The sequence below is a fragment of the Osmerus eperlanus genome, chromosome 4, assembly GCF_963692335.1.
Source record: "Osmerus eperlanus chromosome 4, fOsmEpe2.1, whole genome shotgun sequence".
NCBI classification, from domain to species: domain Eukaryota; kingdom Metazoa; phylum Chordata; class Actinopteri; order Osmeriformes; family Osmeridae; genus Osmerus; species Osmerus eperlanus.
This window is the reverse complement of record NC_085021.1, coordinates 10,276,694-10,301,873: the sequence shown is the minus strand read 5'-3', so window position 1 is coordinate 10,301,873 and position 25,180 is coordinate 10,276,694. Positions and strand designations below refer to the sequence as shown.

At 41.4% G+C, this 25,180-nt stretch overlaps 1 protein-coding gene across 5 annotated transcripts; it reads left to right on the top strand.

Moving 5' to 3' along the window:
* The first annotated feature begins 2,871 nt into the window (after window positions 1-2,871).
* Window positions 2,872-10,166, top strand: znf217 (zinc finger protein 217). Of its 5 annotated transcripts, XM_062458832.1 has the most exons (9): window positions 2,874-2,971; window positions 3,092-3,165; window positions 5,158-5,228; window positions 5,338-6,743; window positions 6,924-7,049; window positions 7,188-7,466; window positions 7,542-8,588; window positions 8,771-8,894; window positions 9,025-10,166. In XM_062458832.1, the coding sequence occupies exons 4-8, from the start codon at window positions 5,432-5,434 to the stop codon at window positions 8,881-8,883; spliced, it is 2,877 nt and encodes a 958-aa protein (XP_062314816.1). In that variant the 5' UTR covers window positions 2,874-2,971; window positions 3,092-3,165; window positions 5,158-5,228; window positions 5,338-5,431; the 3' UTR covers window positions 8,884-8,894; window positions 9,025-10,166. The 5 variants fall into 5 exon arrangements, with proteins under 5 accessions (XP_062314815.1, XP_062314816.1, XP_062314812.1 ...); XM_062458828.1 differs by having other exon boundaries at window positions 2,875-2,971; window positions 7,188-8,588; XM_062458829.1 differs by having other exon boundaries at window positions 2,915-2,975; window positions 7,188-8,588.
* Window positions 10,167-25,180: the final 15,014 nt, after the last annotated feature.

Here is a 25,180-nt window from a genome sequence, read left to right as displayed (position 1 = left end):
GTCCACAGGGACCCAAAAGGGGAAACCGTTCCAGGCAGATTCGAAAGACAGAGCATTATTCACAGGCCTCTTGATAGCAGGTTAAAAGCAATATCTATCCACTGTATGACACTGTGACTCACTGACAGTCTATATTGTCTGTTCAATCAGGCAGCTGCAGAGCTGGTGTGCTGAATGATTAAATATTTAGTCGTTTTGGGAAGCATGATGCAGATGCACAAAGACGCTCCTTAGCGGTGGAGCACCTAGGAGGGTTCACTGGCACAGGCAAAATCATTTGCTATTCTTAAGTCTTAAAGGTTGAAAGGTAGGTCCTGCTTCTTTGAGTCCTGCGTCCTGGTTTTAAATCCTGCATGTGGATCATTCACTGGTACATATTAAAACTAGTAAAGACGTATACATATGTAAGGAAAGTATATGTGAAGGTGAAACATATTAGAATGAAAATTAAACATGCATCCTGTCACAGGATGATAACAATGCTCAGAGCAAGGACCAGCTAGCCCAAAACAAACTTGAAAGAAAACTTTGACTCAAACTTGCAAATGTTGATAGAGATAATGAAGTAATGTAGAATTTTACTGTCAAACAATGCAAATTGTTTTTTTTCTTTTCTCTCAAACTCATCTATCACATCTAACAGTCACGTTAACATTTCAAAAGAGGCTGGTTTGGTTTAGCAGAAGAAAGCTCAATGACATATTTGCAGAACAAAACACTCCACCTCTTAAAAACCTGACACATTTTACACACTGGATTCTCTTCACATCTTCCTGGATGTAGTTTTAAGTGTATTGTTAGACTTTGCACACTGAAGTTTACACATATGTGATAAGGAAGGATTAGGCTATCTGAAGACATCACAATTGATTTTGGTAAAACAAATAACATTTGGTTCTAAGACCATTGTGAAATATTCTGTTCTGATAATTATACTATCATATATGATATAAAAAAAGGTTAAGATGAACAACCATGGAAGGCTAATGGGTAGAAAAGAGACTTTATATTATCATTGAAACATCCCCTAATGGTAATAAAAGAGTCTTAGTCAAACTGAAAGGGAACAATGCACTCAGCTGCTTCTGACACATTGGGACAAAAACACAGTCTCCACAGACTGAGAGGACTTCACCCACTCATTGCTTCAAAACTTAGGACTGCTGCTTGTTGACTTCCAAATAATTGTTTTCTTATGGTAAGCAGTAACCCCTTCTTAACAAGCCCAGATTACCCTACTATTCCTCTTATTTGCTTAATATTTTATGGAACGGTATGATATCCTCATACATTTTTTCACAACATCGTTGTGCTTAGAGCCGAGATATGTACAAAACAGGACATTGGACACAACAGTTGGTCAAATAGTTCCGTCAAGTTAAATCAAATCAGTGAAAAGTAAACAGATTATTTGTTAACATACTGTAGTTCATCTGTTTTCTGTTATTATTCACGTACAGTAATTCAGGCATTTTGAACATGAACGAATCTGGTTTGAAATCTAATCCAGTTACATGCAAGTATTCACATTTGGAGTTTTGTTTCAAAATGAGAGCTGATAAGTATACACATATTCTTTAGATAACAGAGTCTGTAAGCAACAGATATAGGGCATTTAATTTTAGGCTATTTCATCATCCTCAGACATAGTACTGGCTTTCCAGATTGTGAGTCGTTCACAAAGCCTTTGTGGTAACAGAACAATAGGAAATGAGCGGGAGGCCTCTGTGTGTCACATGTGGTGCCTTTGATTAACATTCAAGACTTGTTTGTATGACAGGACCTTGGGAGAGAGCAAGAATACCAAAAAGGTAACAAAATCAAGCAACAGTTGAACGCAGTAGTTAAATTACATACATTAATAGGCGACACATAAACACCTCTCTTTAACCATGAAACACAAGAGTATTATAAATAATGGTGCAATGAAATGTAGTTGCGCAATGATCAAACATTTAGATGTATAACTTACAGTACCATTTAGTGGTATACTCTAATACTGAGCAATCTTATATATATATATATAAAACAGAGATACAATTCTTGTTAGTGAACAACAATTTTATTATTCTGTGACAAGACTGAGGGCAAAGTTAAGGTACTGTACAGACATCCTCTGGTGTTCAGTTCCTCACACTATCACCAGTGTGTTGATAATGTAGGCAGGGTGATCCTCTGTGTGTTTCAGCCAGATGCTGGAGATGTTTTGGCAAATGCATGCCGACAGCAGTCGATGTGGATTTGTTCACTGTTCTTTAGCCTGGACAGCTGGGGAGGGTAACTGAGCTTTTTCTCTCTCTCAGAGACTAGGGCAATGTAATGTATTCAGTCATTCATGGAAAAACACCCAGATCCAATGATGAGTGCATTCAAGGGGTCCTGAATTCCTGCATTTAAAGAGTATGGCTAAGTATTGTTATCATTCAAACACCTCAATCAAGGCAAACTACATCACAGACAAGTAAGGATATTGTTTAATAGGAAGTCTACCTTACAATACATAGAAAACTAACTGATCTTGACCTCAGTGAGATCACTACTTGCAGTGTCAGTCTGATGTTGCAGTGGGGGAGGGGCAGAAGTAAGCAGGTGATAAGTAAATGTCAAATATTTTCGATTTAACAGTTAGTATGATGTTCAACTGTATAATCGTAAATTATAATGTATTTAAATTATTTGGGATTATACAATAATAATGATTATACAACTAGAAACAAAAATACGTTTAAATTTGAAAAACGTACACTGTCAAGAGTTTTTTCTTCTTCTCAAAGAATGGAGCACTCTAGTTATGTTCTAAAAGGACTAAAAGTTCAATGCCTGATAACACAACCTGCTGAATCCATCATGCAACTGTTAAAACTACTGTTTAAGGTTCCCATCCCCCAACCACACATGGTATAGGTTGCCTTCCCTCTGCCTGCTTGTGTGTGAATGTTACAACAGGCAAGACAAGCATTGTCTACTTTAGGTTGGTAAGTCACTTAATGTTAGAGCTAATGTTAACTCGCAATCGTAGTTCAGCAAAAGTCGCTTGCTGTAGTATATCGAGTTAGCGACATTGACAATAACCTGCCTTTATATATTTCAGGCAAAAATGAATCCCTAAATGTAAAGCCAAGACGTCTAGCATCACAGTTCCTGTCTCTTCAGTGAACAAAGTAGGTATGCAAATATGACTCGCTATAACTTTGAACTAAATCCTCGTGTCAGTCAATTGCATCTTTTGAGCGTGTATTTGATTCAGAAACACAAACTACATTTTCATAAATAGTTGCCTCTAAGGATGGCAACTTATTTGCGACCATGTGACAACCACTAGGTTTTTGGGCTGTTAATGCAAGCGCTGTTTCTCTGACTGCCTGTGCTCTCTGGCTGTGCTGCTAGTGAGAATCGTTAAGAACGCGCCTCAGAATTTAACAGCTGCACACAGTGAAGGATTTGCAAACATTGAAACGAACAATATGATCCGCAAACAATAGAATCGCAAGATGAACTATCCGATACCGTTTCACTGAACTAGTTTTGCAAGGTAACGTCTTTATTTAACTTAAAATAGTTACAGACACTATTTTGACGTTTGTTCACAAAGTGTGAATCGGCAGTATTTTAACTAGGCTATATGGTTTGCCATGAAATGTGAGCCATAAGAGACAACGAGCTAGTCTAGCTTTTAGGGTGAGTCATCTGGAGTCAGTGGCGAGGTTATCGCAAATGTTATGTTGGGTAGCTTTCTAACCAACTTCCAAAAGGATGAACACTACTTAAAGTTTATTCAATGATTGTCTATGCATTTCACAAGTCCAGAGAGAACGGCAACCAATTTCTGATAACGTAGCCAGTTTGGCTTAGTTCTAAGACTTGTGTTGCTAGTCTGGCTACGTACGTGTGAATATTGATTTGATATATCCAGCTATTCTAACGTTGACTTTACGGAAAATGTGTTATTGATTGGCAACTAACCGGCATGCTAGCTGTAAAATACCTTTTTTTGTAAGCTATTGCTAGCTAAATGTCTCGAGTGCAGTCGTTATTTATTCTCTAAAACTAACCAATAACAGCAGGCAAGAGCTATAATTAACGTTAACTAGTGTAAATTAACGTTAACAATACAAAGCTTTTGTGTGAAAACATTGTGTGGACCACCTAGCTACAACTGAAGCCTGCTAGATGCCTGCCTTAATGGCAAGGATTATGAATACAGACAACACTGTTTTGTCACGTTTTTGGTAGACTAACTAGTTAGTGTAAACCGTAAGGTTTGTTGTTTGAAAGCCATATCCGTTGACTAATAATGGTATCGCCGAGTGCATCATTTGTCTTCTCTACCAAACTTGGCACAAGTGATCACGTTGCGTGCTCCAGAGAACAAATAGAATGTTAAACATGTGGTTTTATAGTTACTTTGTAGAGCTTAATTACACCTTGCTGTCAGAAGATTGGGAACAATATTGGATGAGTATTGTAGGCTGTTGAAATAGCAAAAAGGGAACAGGAAATTTTAATGTACTGGACTCTTTAACCAACATTTTGTCAATAGCCTGTTTGTGAAGTGTAGGTAAATACACAATTAGTAAATGTGGATGTTCACATATTTGAGATAAAAAAAAGGCAGGTCTTTGTTAGCGGCTTTATAGTACATTTTTTAATACTTTTAATTGGTCGTAGGGCTGCCAAGTTCCTTAACTTAGCCTCCATCTTGACTTAATGCACAGCTTGCTTTTCATAGACTAGTTTGTCCAGTTACTCTACTTGTATCAATATAGTGAATACTTCCTTCAAAGATGCAAGCCTCGTCTACAAAAGGAAAATCCAATCTGAGATGCAGTGTTTGGACACAGGATTAGGCTACCTGTTGCTTTAAACAAGTCACAACACCATTTAGGTATTCTGCTATTTCTGATATAGACTTCACTCTCATCTACTCTTTAAAAGATGTCTTCCTAAATATGGGGTAGACATTTTTTGGGGGGATAGATGGTTTTAGATTAAATGATCTAGTATCGAATATAGAATACCCTGTGAGGAAATGCACTGTATCTGTTAGAGTAGATTGCCAAAGGACTCATTTCCTGTTTCAGTGTGAAATAATACCTTTCTGTGCTCCTAAGATCTTTTGGTATAGGCTATACTGAAATATTCAAATTTCATTCACAGGCCTTATGTGTCAAAGTTTACCTTCACCAGTGACCTACCAAGATGTCCTGCAAGAACCCATAACGGCATAAGTCAGTATTTCACTTCTCTTTGTCAGACATGTCAGATCTCAGAAAGTGAAAGGACTAACCCATTGTTTGTTACTCACTTTGCTCCCAAATCTGTTTATACACATTGTAGGCAATCTCCTATTGAAAAGTATAAACCAATAGCCACATTAATTTGACGTCAAATTTTAAGGAACGTACAAGATCGATCACGCAGTTGGGAAGACATGCCAACTCACCTGTTACTACCATATGTGGAGGGTCCTGATGGGCTGGGCCAAGAGATTCTGACCAGTAGCAGTATGCCGGGGACAGGGTCCAGTATGACACCTCACTACACAACTGCTCAGAAAGCTGAAACAGAGGCAGAGGGAACCCTAGCCTTGTTTTGCATGTTCTGTGACCGGGCCTTCACTCACCAGGATGACCTGGGCCCTCATGTCCTGACTGAGCACCCCACCACCTTGTTTGAACCAGCTGTGTTACGCGTGGATGCTGAGTTTCGAATCCCAGGGGAGAGAGCCCGGCCCAAACCTAGCTTACCACCTGTAAATGAAGAAGTCTTCAAGTGTGTTGTGTGTGATCAGGTCACAGATGATGCTGGTGAATTGGAGACCCACATGAGGAAGCACAGGGACCATTTTACCTACAGTTGTAATCTCTGTAGCCGGCGCTTCAGGGAGCCCTGGTTCCTTAAGCTCCACATGAAGAGAATACATGGGAGCAAGGGGGGACCAAAGAGCAAGGCCCAGCAGGACCTTGACGCCCCTGTCACAATCAACAACATCCCCCAAGAACAAACACCAGAGCCTGTCTCCACACTTTATAAAATGTGTATGGTATGTGGGTTTTTCTTCCCAGATAAAGACAGTTTGTTAGAGCACAGAAAAATGCATACCAGAGAAGCAGAGCTTGATGAAGACAGAGATCCAGAGAGTATTGCTACTGCCAAGTCCTCGCTCAATCAGGAAGCATTTCTTCAGGGTCTTCAGCTTCGCCCTGTAACAAAGTGTTCTGATATGCAACCAGATAAATACTACAGGGGAATTGCCCAGCTTGACCCATTCAACACGTACCAAGCCTGGCAGCTGGCCACAAAGGGCAAGATAGCAGTTGGTCCAAATATAGCAAAAGACATGGGCCAAGATGCTAGCTCAGACAATGAAGACTCGGGTTCAGACAAGGAAGAACTGGGAAATATTTGGTCAGAATCTCAAGGCGACAGGTCTGTTAAAGAGGACTCTGGGAGGCAGCTGAGGTCTAAAAGGCTACTGGGAGCAGAGACCCCGTCACCTGAGCCAGACCAGAGGTCTCTGATCCGGAAAGACAAGCCAACGCACTGTGAGGACTGTGGGAGGACGTTCAGAACCTACCACCAGCTTGTGCTCCACTCCAGAGTGCACATGAGGGAGAGGGGTGGAGAGGAAAGCCCCACTGCCTCCTTTGATGGCAAGATGTCAAGAGCAGGCTCCCTAGACCAAGCAGAGGAAGGGTCTGAAGATGGCTCAGAGGAAGGAACTGGGGATGTCTTTTGTTCAGGTATATATTTGTACTAGCTTGGACTTGACAGATTGTATTTATAATTATTTGGTTGATATAGTACAAGCAATAATGTTTCACATAACACATTTAAATGTGTTTTTTGTCTCCCTCTGCTGTACACCTATTGATCATGCACCTTTTCCTCAAACACATTTAATGATGCTTTGTTTTTATTAGATAAAAGTGAAGATGGCATTGATCAGACAAAAGTCAAAACCCTTGCATCCTCAAGGATATGCAGCTACTGTGGAAAAACATTCCGTTCAAGCTATTGCCTCAATGTTCACCTCAGGGTTCACACAGGTAAAGTTTATATATTGTTGACATTTTTGTTAAGCTGTGAACTGTCCATGGTTTAGAAACCCACTTTGTCTGTGTGTGTGAGATTAAGGACTTTGGTTGGTCCTTTTTTGTGACAATTTATTCCCTTTTGTATTTTAGGTGAAAAACCATTCAAGTGTGTATACTGTGATTATGCTGGCGCTCAGAAGACCTCACTGAGATATCACCTGGACAGGCATCACAAGGACAAACCTTACTTTGAGATCCCTAGTAGACCAGTGCTGCCAGGGCCCTCTCCTAGTGAGAAAGAATCCACCAGAAATAAGGAGGAGAAACAGACCACAAGCAGGTCCAAACTGTGGGTAACCCCCAAGGTTGGGCCAGGAACTAAGTCACGTGTCAATGCTAAAGGAGAGGACAGGTGTAATAGTTTGAGTGGTAAGCTTGCCAGCCCTCCTACCAAAGTGACTGCTGAGTGTGGGAAATTAACTGCTAAGAGTGCTTTCTTTGCAGAAGATGTCCACATAAAATACCCCATACCTGTCAACCTGAAGATGGAGCGTAAGGAAATTAAAGACGAAGACAACGAGGCCCCATTAAATCTGTCCTTAAAAGTGTCACTGTCCATCTCCACCACCTCAGAACCAAGACATGTGTTAGTTCCCAAAGCATGTGCATCTTGCACCTTTAAAACTCTTTACCCAGAGGTCCTACTCATGCACAAGAAGCTGATTCATAAGGAGAAGTCAGACATGACTAAGAGGAATGGTATCAGAGGCAGTGCTAAACTGAAGCGTTACACAGGCTGCCCACCAGCCCTGGATGGCAAAGATGTCACACCGCTTCTTCCAATTGATAGGAGACATCCTCGTCGTACCAAGTCACCCACCCCCCAGCCAGAAAAACCTCCAGAGATGCGTCCCCAGAACCCACCTCAGGTCCCTAAAAGTTCCCCAATCCCGACACTCCAGAGGGAGTCAGGGCAGGAGGGCAAGAGGTACAGGAGGATTGAACCTCACACCAGCCAGAACTCCTCCTGGTTTAAAGAGGCAGGGCAGGAGTCCATCAGCGGTGTGAGCAAAGATGACTGCTATGCAGTAGACCGACCAAGCCCACCTGACAGAGTAGGGATTGGACAAAGGAGCTACTCGGTGAGGAACGATGTGGTCTGGCCCTCAGATGCTGCCAGACTCTGTCTCTCCAGCCGGTTTGGCAGTCTGCCTCAAATGGACTTTGGTGAAACCTCCAGCAAGAGGCCAAAGTACTCATTGCCCCCCTGCAGGGAAAGTGGCACTGCTGAAACCCCCAGTTTCAGGACAGGGGATGTGTCCAAAAGACTACCTACCTCAGGCAGGAAAATGTCACTGCAAGGAAACTCCCCATCTGAATGCCCTCAGGCCTTTGCTCCTGTGAGATCATCTCCTCCAGCCCCTGGAAGCATCGACACTGACTGGAACATGATCAACATCCTACGCTCCTACTGCCCCAGTGACCTGGCGTCCCTCTACCAGGTCACAGGGGCCAACCCAAGCCACGGAGGCTTGACCAATCCTAGGGCAGGTATGTACTGAGCACTTAGTCTAAAAATGTGCTCATCTTTGCAGAGCTTATATTATATTCTTGAATTTGTTGGATGTTTAATTGTCAACGCAAGGGCTTTAGTCTTCAAAGAATTTTTTTCCAAAATCACACTGAACTGGTCTTTGGCAGTGACAGTTCAGTTTGCCCATCTCTCTTCATAGGGAATAGAGCTACACTATATCAACACCTGCCTACTCTACCTAGCATACAGAGACGAGACCATGCCAGTCCCATCAGCAATGATAACTATGGAGCCACTGACAAAAAAGCCTAACAATTGTAATGGTAATGATGATGACAGTAAACTCCAATGAAAGTCCATGTTGTAAAATGTAGACTTTATCAGTGTCAATCTTATTATTGTATTCATTGATCTCATAATGTCTTAATTGAAAACACTTCTCTCCCTTTCCAGGTCTAAAGTATTCTGATGGTATCATGTTGCCACCTGCTTCAGTAGAAGGAAAGCGGTAACTGATGGATTATTTTGTGATGACCTACTGTGATCTTTAGATAAACCTTTATAAATTAGCCTACCTACAGTTTACAGTATGTATGATGATTGACTGTTAATGTAATGTAATGGTATGGATGCACTAGATAGAACTTGTGTAAAGGAAGAACAAAAAAATCATACTTTTACATGTTCAATTGCGGATGTCTTGATCTTTTTTCATACATTTTTCATAGTCAGCAATACATTACTACATTATTTTGTCAAAGCACTGTCCAATAGTCTCAGGCCTGACAGTTTACAGTCTTTATTCACAACATGTATGATGATATGCATCAGACATTGACTGTTGAAGGTCAAGAAATGTATTATTTTATCGTCAGATAAAGCTGCTGTAGCTGTCATGTGAACTACGACAGACAATACAGTTTCAGGATGGAATAAAATGTCTGATGTGCCTCTTTGTAGCGATCACTGGATGGACATGACAGTATCATTTTCAGTTGGGATCAAGTATAAAGTGCCACACAGAATTCTGTGTAAAAGGTACACTGGTTACCAGTGGCCTATTAGTGCCTCAAAACCCACTATGCTGTAAAACATGGACCAAATAACACAATAACTGGGGTTTTGTTTTGTGTGCAGAACAGTTCTCTATAACATTTGTTTTAAACACAATTGTCTTATTTACACAGTATTCAGGACGTTTCTTATATTATTAAGTGTCCTGAGCAGCAACTGAGTAATTTGTATCTAGTTTGTGGCATGTTGACCTGGCTACGTGCCTCATCATCGGCCTTCTTGGGGACTGTCTTATTTGGTGATATTGATGTGGAGGAGGATATAATGGCCTTGCTCAAAGCATTGTACACTGATGGAAACAAATCTGCGATTGCCTCAGGTTTCAGACTTTTCTTATTTTCAAGCAATTTGTGTACTTCAGATTTAGTAATCTGGTCTTTTGCCATTTATTATAGAATTTTGTGTTAATTTATTTCCCTTTTTGGTTTTGTTTCTAATATTCACATGTACTTTTGTAAAAAGTGAAATATTGTTTAAATATGTATGACAGTTACAATATAATAAAAAATTAGTCCATTACATTTTGTGTTGCAGACCTGTTGTTCCAACACTGTCTAATGTTTGAGTTCCTGTTGGTGCTGGGCTTCATCTCAGCCACCCTCATCACCTTTCTTCTGAACCTGTTTCACATTGTATGTGATGGTTGTTCTTATGGTACATTTGAGACTTAACTACTGGACACTGGATTATCTTTATTTAGTGAAATATTCATATTGCTTTATTTTTTGCTTGTTGTGTTTTGATTAGATCAGTATTGACCCAGGAAGTGTAAAATTGTCAAATCCTCAGTTATTAATTGTGAAATGAATGAAGATGGATATTACATCAATTGTTAACACAACCAAGACATTTGTAAAATATCTATACTTGACAGTATGTAACTAATTTGTTTTTCGTGTGGATATGGAGGATCTGACCAGCCTTCATTTCTGAATTTCAACACTAGAGGGCAATAAATACAAAGGCTTGACTGTGTTACAGTTGTAGGCTTTTGTGGGATAAACTTTCTTATACTGTTGTTTGCTCTTGTGCCACGTAGAGGCTAGTTGGTAGTCTTGGCGGAAGAGTTGTGTAAGAGTTTCATTTGAGTTCTTGTCATCATTGACAGGTCAAATCACAGTATTTGTTGGATGGTAAATGGAAAGCGAAGGTTTTTTCCAAATCCCAGTAATGATTGACATCTAGCGTAAAGTGTCATTTACTTAGCTTATTGTTGTCTGGAAAAAGATAAAGCCATGGTGAACAACATATTGTCCTTCCAAAGAACCATGTGAACTTCAGATTGATTTGTCATAAAATGGCACCCCTTTGTTTACTTCCTTCCCATCTGAATCCTTAGAGGAGGAGACTGACAGAAGAGATAATAGTTGTGCGTTCTGTCAGCGATAAATTACAAGGGACAATCTCCAGCACATTGAACACTTTAAACTTTGATTTTGGAGTATAGCACATCTGTTTGCTGTCTGTTCCCCTGGGCTAGTGCTGTGTAATCTATTGCATTAGCTCACATTAGTGCATATCGCCCATGGGCCTTGGTAATCACAAACGCAAAATGAGCATTTCACTTAGCATCACCCTCATATCCCCCCACACTGTGGCAAACTTAGTGCAGATGCGAGGCAAAGGACAGAAGCCGATTTCATCTCATGATATGCTTCCTGTTACTCTGAATCCCTAAGTCCAAGATGATGGTGTTGTTATATTTTCTGCTTTTCAAAACTTGCTGAAAGGGGTTTATGTCAAAGTGTCCCTTTAACAAGCATATACTCTGCATTTTCACTGTTTACTTGGCATTCGTGCTTCATTCACCACACACAATAGTTCATGAAATTCAATGAACATTCATGCTGACATTTTCAATGGTAGGATTGACTTATGATTGAATGTGTTGCATATATGGTGTCAATTTGATAGAAAACCCCTAAACAACTAAAATATATTTACCAGGCTACTCCTGGAAATAAATCTGACTGATGGGTCTCCTGAAAGTGTTTTTTTGTAATTCTACATACGATTATGATTTTAAACATGATGAATACTGATACATTGCTATCATTTCTGCATCATGCCTCATATGTTTTGCATGGCTTGTTCGCCTGGATGAAAAGAATAACATCATTTATAAATGTAATGCATTTCAACGGGCCAAGTTGAACAGGTTTTAGTCATACAAACTGCAGTCACACAGCTCTTTTGTCAAATGTACCAAGTTCTTCTAGTTATCATACAGTTGACTATGAGCACTCAGCAATGGTTTTAATGCACATCCTTTAATTACCAAAATATAAATCTATGCTTGCATTAACATGAATTATTTCCCAAAGCGATCAAATATTCAATTTTAGGAACAATCCACTCCAAATTTCTTTGCCATCTCTCTCTCTCTCTCTCTCTCTCTCTCTCTCTCTCTCTCTCTCTCTCTCTCTCTCTCTCTCTCTCTCTCTCTGTAAGTGCTCTTCACTCTTATTTTCAGTTCTGTTGACACTCCTAATTGTTGCCTCCAGATTTGTCAACTTGCATGAATTAGCAATTGGGCCAGCAAAGTGGACACGGTCAATTGTTGAATATCCTGTCAGAATGTGAGACAGAAAGTCTGTTCAGGCTGTGATTGCTCATCATCGTCACCCCATCCCTCTGAGGAAGAGGAGCAGTGTAATGGTTCCCACAAAAACAGCCTCTGGCCTCAGGAAAGGGATTTGGGTGTCTGTAGACAACAGGGGCCATATGGAGAGGGCTGAGATAGCAAGGCGCACATACAGAATAATGGATGACGTGTCATGTTTCATGTTGCCGAGAAGTCAGCAAGAGATTTGGTTTGGGGAAATCAAAAGATGTACATACAGCAAAAGTGACTGTTAGAGCATTTAACTTTTTTGCTTTTATTGTACAATTGTATCAGCTGTTAGTTGAACTCGTGAATGTAAGTTCAATAAGGGAAATAAGATCTGTTCTGTTTGTAAACTGTTTGGAGTAATATTGATATCATCTGCAAGTGTGCATGGAATCCAAATAGTTTAATCTTTTGTGGAAACTGAAATCTTATACCATAAGTAATAGTCATGCCTGAAGTTCTATGGTGTCTATATTCAAACTTTATTAATCTTACTGACACCATAAACTTTACTGACACAATAAACCAACCATCTGTTTTCTGAAACTGTATGGACTCAATTGACCCATATATCATACTGAGGGAGTAGTGAGAAAATTGAACAGCAATCCAAAACGTATGTTGCAAAATTATACTTGTGACATAGGCCTGCCAGTTTCATTTAATCCCAGATCTACGCATATCAAACGGAGGCAAAATATGAAAATCGACATTTTGATGAAGACAAACCCAATCCTCTGTGTTCCCCTGTGTTCCTCTGTGTTCCCCTGTGTTCCCCTGTGTTCCAAGCCCTTTTTACCAGGGGGTTCTGTCTACTTAGTCCTTTTTACCTCCTCCAGTCCTTCTGGGCTATACCTGCATAGAAATAAGCCCAGCACCTCACCTCTGTTTTTCTCCCAGTGTCAGAACTACACTTAAGTGCTGTTTCCGATACCCATGAGTAAGCCCCATAAAAGCCGCCCCATCGCCGCGGCGTTATTGTTTCTTGCGGATGATTGATTGATGGATGAGGGCTGACACTTCAATGAAGCCATTTCCACTGGCATCTCTATCCGATGATGTGCAGCGTATATTTTCCATCCACGCCTCATTGCTCGCCTGTGTCATTCCTGGAACTTCATTTACACCATGTTCCCTGAAGGACCTTTTTCAGCCCATCTCTCTTTTTTCTCTCTCTGACTCCCTCCTTTTTATCTGTTCTTTTTTCCGTGCCATAAAATAATGCTATTTCTTGTCAGCTCTGGAGGGGCCTGGAATAATTTGCAGAGAATGATAAAACCAAAGGCATGGAGGGGTTATTTACAGAAGTGTGACACTGACAGGGTCCCACTGTTGGGCTTTCTTTTACTCCCAGTCAGACGCCCGGTCCAAACTGGAACACGACAGAGCTGGGATATACATCTCTAAAGCACCTGATACCAAGCATACTATCGATCATCTGTATTTACGTGTTAAAGACAAAAAGCTCTTTCAGCTTTGCGTAGCCCACCAACAAGACGTTGCCTAAATGGTATCAAAATATGTTATATTAGTGCAATCATAGTGTGATTGAGGTACCTTCACGGAGACAATTGCCTGTTTTTTTGCTCATATGGGGAGCAGATGGTAAGCAAGCATCAGTGCGGCAGACTTTCTGGGATGACAGCCATGAGATTCCCCCTCAGGTGCCATTGGAGCCCCTTTAGAAGGGAAGTGTGATTGGTAGGACATGGCACCTCCTAAACAACTGCTATCTGTTTGCCTGACTCCCCCCCATCTCCAAGCACTCACCAACGGGACACACTGTGCTCTATGTAGCCTGGAAACCACATGGAAGAACTACCACTATGGACAGAATTTCTACCTGTAATTAATTTACCGGCCTGTTAGCATTTAAAACAAATCATTGTCTGGATTTGTTGTATAATTCTCTGTATGATAGAATGATATATTACATGAACATCTGTTATCTGTTTCCATGCTAAATAAGCTGACCAGAATAGCAGCACGCCAAGTCTGCAGGCTGAACCAGCTCTGCAAGGAGAATGTGATGGTACTTTTGACCGTTCGATGTATTCATTGTAGCAATGCGTGTGTTCTCTATGAACCTGACCTTGCCTGTCATTGGACATTTATGTGCAGCAGAAAATATGATTGTTTCCAATAAATGATATTAGGGAGCCTGTGTCTAAAGGAAAACAGACATGGCTCCCAGCATTCCTGATGGGTTTCCCTTTGTTTCCCTCACAGTGAGCACTGGTCATCTCTTCCTACAAAATATGTATTTATTCGGCTGGTCTCCCCTTTGTGGAAGCAGTGCAGGAGAAGTGATTGGGCCCCAGAGTGTAATTCCCCCCATGTATCCATTGGTGTGTCATTCTTTATCAATAATCACTTTGGAGGGAGGCCTGTGCAGGGAGGGGGGGTGACCTCTCTGGTGATGAGCGGACACAGGCGGGGTTCATCTGGTACATCCTGGTCCTGCATAATGGCTGTGGATGTAGGCGAGAGGTTTGCGTGCAACAGAGGAGGAAATGGCATCTCCTCCATTCTAGGACAAATGGAAGCACATAAGACCCTTCTCAGCCTTGTCACCACTCCAGCGGGGCCCATCTCAAATCTGTCACTTCCAGCACTTCCATGCATGGGGGAAGACCACAGAAAGCGCATCACTGTTGAATACCTTCCAGGAGTGCAAGACAATGTGTTGTTTTCAACATCAATTTCATTCTTTGAAAGACCAGGAGGCTCATATCACAGGCTCAATCTATATCTGAAATCATCTGTGTATGTAGGACAATGGAAATATACATTAGCATCTGAAGGTCTGTCTGTGATTTAGTTTTTTTAATTTATTAGCAGTACTGTAAATCACAAGTACGGTATGTGAGTGGGTGGGGCTGTGTAGAAAGAGGAATAGGCAGTTACACCTCTATTTCACAAAGCCATACCCCTCCTCCTCTAATGCGATCTGACACTGAATACTACACACAGAGAAACAAGTAACCTCAAATTGGGTTATGGCTCCTACCTGCCAGTAATCTGGTTGATAAGCACTATACATGTAGATTTCTGGGAGGAGGAAAATCACATTACTCTGAGCGGAACTGGGATTTTCAGTCTAAATTGGCTGTGGTTCCTGAGGTCTCCTGGTCTATTTAGGATGAACAAGGTGATATAAATGATTTGACTTTGCACCTGATAAATGGGGCACATAGTAGCACACATTAAGGTTGAAAAAACCCTAGAGAGATTAAGAATAGGAAAAAAACAAAAAGGCTAGAAAATAATGTTTAACGTAGCCTTAGGTTTGAAGAGATATCTGTGGCAGTATCTTCAGCCTTTAAAGGCTTGTTTACTATCATTCTCTAGGGTACTCTTTATCCAGTATTTGATCACGTGTGATCAATCATTTGTAAAAATCTGGTTTGGGATTAGTTCAGCTATTTACACATTAATACCGTTGAATCATATGCAAACTTGAATCCGAAAGAAGTCATATAATTTATTGTCCATTTTTCTCATGTTCTCATTTTACATTCAGTTCATATGAGGATGGAATAATGATTTGATGTTCTTGAGCTGTAGGATCTAGCTAGAAAAGGAAACATGCTAGGCCAGAAAATATTGGAATTCAGAGTTCATGTAGCACTTGCATCTTGGGGGTGTGTGACTAGCATGTAACAGCTCTGCATGACAAACACGCACTAGTGCACTGCCAAACTTCAGCCTTACTGCTGTTTTTGTGTGTTTTGACATGACGCATGAATCCCCAGAGGTCACAGAAATCAGACTACCCAGGTGCAACACTAACATCCTCCCAGTATCCAAACATTTTCTTTAAAAGTAACTGGCACACTGGGGCCCATAAGTTAGACCTGAGCGCTGCTCAAGATGTCTGGCTCCCAATAAGACTCTACCCTGAGCAATAAACTTTGACATTGCTGCTCGACAAATGTCTGCCCTTTTTCATTGTCAAGTGTTACAAATTGATGAAATGAGTTCATCGATGTTCTCTGGTCATTATCTCTCCAGTGGCACTTTGTTTTACAGACAGTGGGGAAAGGGACAGTGCAGATTAGAGGCCCAGGCACAGTTTATCAAACAAAATCTAATATCATCCATAAGAGGGGAATCTGGAAATCAATACTTCATTACTAAATTGTTAGTGGGGATGAAGAGTAATTGTGCGAGTTCAGAGATGTGTCTCGGCGGCCAGGGCATAGGAAGTTCAATGTCACCCGGGAAGTGATAAGTAAAGACACTGATGGGAAGAAACATTTCTGTAATGGGGGATGGTGGGGGAGCGGATGGGACTGAGTACACTGCAGACAATAGACACTGGTTTGCCATTGATTGGACTTCAGCAATAAAGATAGAATGATATAAAGAGTAGGATGCTACTGCCTCTGATTCTACCCTTTTCTTGTCTTCTCCTGCTCACAGTGATGTACACAATGGATGCAGCTTTCAATCAGTAAGGAACATCAGTAAAAATTCATCAGTAATCAGTAAAAAAAAAAAGAGTAAATTAATGGATTCATTCATTTCATTTGTATTTGCTACATTCCGAAAAGAATGAATAATAATTACAAACCAAATTCCTCTCATACAAAGTTTAGTTACACAGATAATCAGTACTGCAGCCAAGTTTCAAAAGGAAGAATATGTTTGTTTTTTATGTTTGGTGTGGTCTTATTAGTCTCCTCATCTCCTGCTTAGTATTTATTCTGGTTGTGTATGAGGTCACGTCAAAGAGCACATCACCTCCACGTGCTTTGGCACAGACTCATCCCTCTAAAAGCCTGTGTCTGGAACCCTCCTGACCTGCTCCCCTGCCTCGCCATGTTCACCCATGCAAATCAGAGTGCCTTCAATTTGGAGAGTCATAAGCCAGGACCTGCTCATCTGTTGGGCTCCAATGGGATTTCTGGAGAGGTACTGTGCTGCTAGATATAGAATTGCCAATGCAGGGCTTACATGGAGATGTTTTTAAAAGAAGCATCAGAGGTAAGGTAGGAATGAGGCTGGAAGTGGTTGCATATGTAGTTTGGTGAAGTGCTTCATGTGTGGCACAGTTAAATGTTGGAAACTGATGTGTGTATCTTCAAAAACAAGCATTTTTGGTTGCGTGATTCAGGTCATGGCATGCGGTTCCACCATCTATCAGTCATGTCTATCCCTCCCAAATGTAGCCTTTGACAAACAGCCTTGCCTTATACAATACTTACAGTAAAGCTCTTATACAGCATCATGTCAACACATTCTCCTGATAAACTGGTTTACTAATTAGCAACAAAAAAAACACCTTGCTTTCAAATCACTAACTACCAGGGGAAGTGTTATAACAAGCTGCTGGTATCCAGCTCCCCACACATCATAACATGTTTCAATGTTAACCAAGCACAGGCTACTTTTCGTTTGGTTGACAGAGATAAACATATTTTATCGCTGGCTTTGACGTTTGTGAAGTGAAGTTGACAGTCCAGTTACAGGGGCCCTTTGCTAATGATTTTTGAGCAGCCCCCAACTGAGTCCTAAATGTCTGCAATATCCATAAACAACTCTATACTGTCCAATTAGGCAGACAGAGATGTACTGGGCTGTCAGGCAGATTTGCATGGCTAAGCACCTGAGATCCAGAGGATGATGGGGGGGATGGTTCACCGGCCAGGGAGAGAATGTGCACAATGGATGACTTTCATTACAGCATTACCGCTTTACACACACCCAATTACTGCCAGGATTAATTCATTATCTTACTCCTCTCCCTCACCAAAACCGCTGCTGCTTCTGCAGGGTGTTGTCCTCTTACAGTTTGCCACACGGCCCAAGTTTCATGGATGCCCTTCCTCATCCTCTTCCTTTCCTCTCCCTCCCACTGGTTTCTATCCAGAGCACTGGGTGCCAGCACGGTGGGGACGGCTCTGAGGTTTTGGAGAGAGGAAATCTTCGTTGGCGCTGCCGCTGAGAGGACGGCCATTTGCAAGACCGTACTCTGGGAATAATTAGAATTTATGCGTGCTCGTCATCTGCCGCCCCCTCCTCTCTCCCTGCTGTAGCCCTGTCAGTGGTCAGAGGAGTTCAACGGAGCATGACTCATCCCTGAGTGCGTTTGATCTGAATGAATTATGCTTTTTAGATTCATTATGGCACTTTATTTCTCCTCTCTGCCCTCCTCCCTTGTCCATCCACAACCAGGAATGAGATGTGTGACTGTGCATTAAAGGCTAGACAGGGTACATATTTTATTGTGTGCATGCTGTCATATAGGCAAGATAGAAGTTGTAGGGTATAAAGCTCTAATCAGACCAGATACTATAATAGCTTCCGTACTGTGATTTCAATACTGTGTGCATGTTTTAAAAGATTTCTTCCAAAAACGTTAACATTCATCACAATAAACTCACAAATTCTGATAATGGTTGTTTGAAATCTTTCCATTTGCGTTAAAAAATATATAAATAAGATCTACCCGGTTCATGCAATTGAAAGACCTCAAATCTAATGGGATACAACCACTTTGATATGACAAAAGTATAATTGAACTCATGCTGTTTTGTGTACATGGGTATGACAAGTGCTAATGGGATCATTTAAGATAATTTAAAACACAAACGAGTCTTCACTCTCTGTTCATTAATTACTGCTAATTATTCGAACATCTACCCTCTTGTTGCGACAGTACAGCCTCAGCGTCTGAGTTGTGAACATCAGGTGTAAACTGGGAGATATCCTTTTCCTCTTTCTGGAAGACTGCCTGATATTGTGTGGCCATAGTGAGATGTACATACATTGTGCCGGGTACGTATCCTGACTTCGATATAAAATATGGTATAGTAAGTTTGGGATTATATATTTCATAGTGGAGCAATGCTGTGCATATTTTACAATGCACAACATTGTCTGTGTCAATATTCTGGGAATGAGAGGATAAGGTCCTTATTGTTCCTTTAACGTCATCCCATACAATCCAGTGACATTTTTGTTATGTCTGTTTGTCTCACCTCTAGGTAGTAAATGGAGTAGATACAACCAGGCATTTGGGATTTCAGGAGAGTCCACAGCACTATGCAGGACGAGCAGATTGCATCACCTAATTTCTGCATTTTTAATTGTTTTTTTCCGAGGCCGCAGTCCCAAGGGAGACGGGCCAGTCTAACAGAAAGGTTAGCAGCCGCTGATGCAACCAAGCTGCTGCATTTCAGACCATGTTGAGTCTTTTTCCGTTAACATTTTGACCACGGTTAATAATGTAGTCACCTAATACCCAAGTATTTACATATGCTGGAATGGCACGTTTCCTTTACATTCCAGAAAATGGGATCTGTGCTCTAAAATCATTATCGTTACCAAGTGGTCAATCTTTTTTTTTTCTTCCCAAAACTGTTGTTTTCTGTGTCTGTTCAAAGCTTCATCAGTAATCAAGGGTTCATTTCACACCTCAGTGGATTGCCTGCTTTAATCTCTATTCAGAGTAATTAAATCTGTCCAATAAAGTGAGCTCGTTCCTCTTTGTACTCACCCGTCTCCTCCTCTTTTTTTATTGTTTTACACCCTTCACATCTCATCTCCTGGACTACACGCCAACCCGCCTTGCTTGACAGGCAGAATCTATCCCTAAAATTAAAACATTCCTGACCACTGACAAGACAGTGAAGGGGAGGGATGAAGAGAGAGAGAAAGGAGAGGGGAGGAAGAGAGATCGAGAGACAGAGAGAGGGAAAATGGAGAGAGTGTTGAACCTTTACCAAGATTGTTGGGCGTAGAACAGGAAGAATTCTGACACAACCATGGATGTGCTCTCCTTTCTTCCTCCCCAGCAGAATGGAATGTGAAGATTTGACCCTGTCAATCAGGTCTACTGACAAGTTTAATCACGGAGTGCCCTCCACAAAATCATGGCTAAATAGGAATGCAAATAATAGAGCACTGGGGCCTCTTATAAATGCTAATCAAGAGGACTAATCAACTGACAGGTCCACAGATCTGGCTTCTTCAAGGAGTCACTCAAACTAAGTTTCTTCTCCTTTTCCTTGCTATTTCAATTCAAGCTTTTGCTCTCCCTTCTTTTGACCAGGGAAAATGTGAAGGCTCACTCCCAGTCCTGCTCTCCTTCTCTGGGTTATTTCATTGAAGTCTCTCACAGGTTTGATCTATTTACACGGATGTAACATGTCAATTATGATCGCCTTTGATGTTTTGGAGTATTTATTTTTTAACTTTTCCCCTGCGAGCTGAAGAAGAAAGGTTATATATTCCATCCTTGTAAAGGAAATCTATCTGATAAAGTATTTCCTTTTTTTTCAAGCTAGACCAACTGCCTATTTCTAAACCATGTAAATGAAGTCTTGCCAATCCACCGCTCTGTGATCCGTCACAAAAGTCGAGAGCTCCCTGAAGACTTTGAAATGTTGATTTTGTCGGGTTCGACTATGGTGACTTCCTGCTGCACCTTTAGAAATACAATTGATCTAAGTTTCATGTGTGCTTCAAAGTTGTGAAGGTTGCCTTTCTCCCCAATTGTCAAAGATTTCAAAGCTAAATGTGAAATTCTGCCCTGCCATGGTTAAATCAAGAGTCAGGGCATATTTTTGAAGTCCCAAACATCATACAGTAAAAGATGGGACCAAATCCAACATATTGCTGTGTCAACAGGCTATTGTTTTGGATTGCCTACATTGTAGATCCTCCAATCAAATCAAGCAGTGACAGAAAGGACATGTTTTCTCTTCTCCTCCTGTACAACAGACTCCACACTGATTCAAACATTTTTGAAGAGGACCATTGTTTATTTCTTTAACACCACCACTTACTCGTACTACTCGTATTGTAGAAATAATTGGGGAGATAGCAAGTCTCTGAAGTAGAATTTTATTCTCTGCTACTTTATGTTTAACGATATATAATTCATTGTTTATAAAAAAACTTTTATTCCAAGAGAGGAATGGATGTGGCATAATTATACATGATTTGATATGGTTTGGTATGTCAGTGGGAATTAGAGGGCTATAGCTTGGATGACGACAAGATCTAACATCCTAAAGACTATCCTTCTCTCCCTGCTAATGATGGTTTACAGGCCAATTCTCTGGGGGCAGTCTTGAGTGCTTCCAAGATATCCCATCTTCACAGGCAATCCACATAACTTAGTCTGGCAATGCCAAAGGGAGGTATAAAGAAAAGCCAAGAGCATGAGTAAGAGATGTGTCAGATACAGCTCTGCGCATAAATCTGTGCAAAGTAAACAGAACCTCTCACAAATCCAAACCTCCGCTCTCCTCTCTCTTTTCCCCCTAAACTCTTACATGGCACTTATGAATGCCTGAAAAACTACCCAGCAGGTGCTCTGATTCATTCCCATGTGTTTGATTTGTGAGCTCAAGGACTTCTGAGGTGGTAGTCAGGAGAGAGAAGATGGGTGCTTAGTGGTGGCTTCTGTAGACGACTGTGCGTATACACCTTCTGGAACCTTTTTACAAAACCAACCAAATGACCATTGTCCTGTCAGGATTGCTCACTTCTTCATATAAATGCCATTGGGATGTTACACAGTGTCTGAATCTGAATATCTATTCTTCCTCCTCCTTCCACTAACATCCTGGACCACCCAGGCAGAGCTGATGGTAGCCGTCACATTGTAAGGCTAATGGGGGCTCTCCCCACCTGACCCCTAAAGGAAAACCAACCATCAGGAAGACCAACTGAGCAGCCAGCACCAGGGGCATCAACAGCTGGCAGCAGACACCCAATGAGACCACCTGCCTGTCTGCCAGGCTACCACCTCACTGTGTACTAATGATGCCCTGAGTCCAACAGTTTGCAATGCTATTTGATCAGGTAGCAGATCAATGCCACATCATCATACCCACCTCCACCCACTTGTCAGCGGCAGTTAGCCCAGAAAAAGAGAGTGACGTCAAGGCTGTTGACTGATCCATATGTCAGCTTCATCCTGTCTGTCATCTCGTCTACATGAAACAACACAGAGATACATCAGGACATGTAGAAGTCAAAAGAGTTCTGGTGCTTGTTTGTGGATATCATGGCATTAGGTTGCAAACCCCCCAAAAATCCAAATTCCTTATAGGGTGAGTGTACAGAAGATTTGGTTAAAAAGAGAAACCTACAATGTGCAATGGTCCATCCGATTTATGTATTATATCATTTGTCTGCCAACTGTACCATCTATAATCATTAAAACCAAATGGGGGAGCAATGCCGAGATCATTTAGCGCTCTGCGGACCGTCCTCGTGACTGAGAGACGTGCGATGGTATGAAGAAAATATGAGGAGAGAGATGCCCGGTATTTATAGCAACCAGATAACGTTGTGGTGAAATTGACAGGCCACCTAATGATGTTTCTCAAAGTGCCATGGATGCAGACGAGCGGACCTCTTCAAATGGGAGGGCGATCCCTGCTGACACAGGGGATAATAGCCCTGCATAGAGCCCATTGTCTGGGCACCCCACACCATGGCATTTGGAACTGAGCAGCTCCTGTTCGCCTGGACAAATGATCCGCTCTCTGCCAGGGAATGTCAGCCATCATGCCTCTCAGTCAGTCCATTCACATGAAGGATGGATGTCTACTTGGGCCACTCTTGCTTAACCCTATGGTTTTTGGTTCATTAGGAATAGTTGGTGTTACGTTATAACCAAGTGTTGGTCGCTCTCTCTCTTTCTCGGTCTCTTTGTCTTTGTCTATCTATCTATACATATTTCTATCTATGTATTTAATCTGTCTGTCTAGTCTTTGGGAGCAATACAGAGAACGATACAAAGCCTTCATTATAAACAAATCTACAGCTACCACTGGGACCTCCATTAAGCCCAATGTTGCTGCGATGCTCTGGTCTTATTTGATTCATCAAGACGACGTTGGTTGGCATGATTTATCTATGCCACTTACTTGTTTTCATTTTGCCCGAGGGCTGCTGCCAGCATCAGGGGCCTCTTTTTACATTGTGACAGCTCCATCTCAAGAGAAAAGACTCCCCAAAGCAAAAACAGTGCATCAAAACAAATAAGGCCCATGCCACTTAGGGGACGTGGCTGCAATCAGGGCCCATGTTCAATGCATGTCAGCCCAGTGATGCAAGGCTATGCATGGACGTGCATCTATTCTGTGCATATATGGCTTCACTGTGGCCTTCACCATTTGTCTGGCAGTTCCCCCGCATGACCCACTGATATGGATTGTAAAACAGGAATAGATGTGCATCCCTGGTAGTTTGTACGAGTATTCTTTTCTCCATTGAAATTATGATAAAGAAAACACTCCTAAAAGACGTGACTCAAATACATTGTATAATTTATGCAGGAAGAGGTTTAGATCTCCCTCCCCCACAGAGCAAAAACTAAAATCCTGTGTCAAAATTCTCCACTATCGCCATCACCTAGTCTGCCTCCCCCTTCCCTAACCCAAAACCTGCAGGCAACAGGACGTACTTGTACATTAAATAAGAACTGTCACCCTGGGCAACTTGCAGCAATGAAGCATTTATTCTGCCTCACATTTCCTGGCACTTAGAATTATTTCCTTCATGCCTGATAACCAAATTACAATATGGCAGGTCTCCCCCGAGCCACGGGATTGTTAGTGCCAGCTCACAACATACTTTCAACTGATGTGGCATTTCATGTACAGCTGCCAATCAAAGCCTGCAGAAGGGAGAGATGTAAATGAGGGCGGGTCCGACGGTGTTCAATTACTGCTCTGAGCTCTGCATAATCCCCCATCCCAGAGACTGACTGACTGACAGACAGCTGCACTCCCCCCTCCTGTTTCACAGCTCCCCCCCAATTTCACTACCTAGATTTTGAGTCAGAGCTATTGGGGAGCATTTCTTTGGAAGGATGAATTTTCCTTTAATAAATGTCACCATTGCAAGAGATTTATCATACAATATATTTTTATATATATATAACAATATATTAAATGTATTATTTTATATAGTCTGCTAAATCACATCAAAATGATTAATGTCCATAGACACTGTCCATTAAAAGGAGTCAACGTTTTTTGCCCTTTTGAATGAGACATGTAAAAGTAGATGTTGAGATGTTTCAAAGTGTTTCTGGTCTAGAGGTGAGGGCTTTACCTGAATGGGCTGAAGTACTCTGAGCTGCCTGCTCAGCATCAACCTTTGGTAAATACTCAGATTAAGGAGATCTGTGAATGGAGCTGGTATTTGCTCTTTCTCTTGCAAAGAGAAGCCTTTAGACTCCCCCTAATCCCCATATTAAAGGTAAGCCAGTTGATGGCTTAAGCAATGTTCAGCAAGTGTGATTAAATGACTGGGAAAATGTGCCATTAGACCAGCAGGGTTCATGATGAAGGGAAGCGTTGCAGAGACTTGTTTTTTATACTGTAAACAATCCATCACTGGACACTGTTTCAGGTTGCTTGTCTTCATTCAATTCTAACTGTTTTTCCCCTTTTCCTGTCACCTGATCTGTCTGCTACCTCCATTGTCCTCATTTTCTCCACCTTCTATTTTTTTCTGTCTAAAACTGGCGCTTTTGTTGCATTCCAAGAGGTTGATAAATCAATCCATCAAAAAATTCTTTGCGGTGAAACTCAATCAAGAAAGGTCATGTCGGCGGGAAAAGAACAGATTAAATTAGCATTGAATTAGACATGGAAAGTGAGCTCTGTCAAAACCATCACTGTGCTCAGCACAATTAGAATATGTTAATTATGCATTTCATTAAGGGGCCTAGGCGCTCTTTGAATGTGAGATGAAATGTCACTGGTGTAGGCAGCCGAAAAATGGAAGATTGCCAGGCACAACTTTCTTTGTGCAGTGTGTGACACCTTCATTAACATCAGGGATTGCTAGTCTGATTAGACTTTTTGAATTAGTTTAAGCCTTTAGGCTTTCAAATGCAGGACCTTTTTTTCTCAATTTTGATGTGGCAGCTAAGAGCCTTCTTGGTTT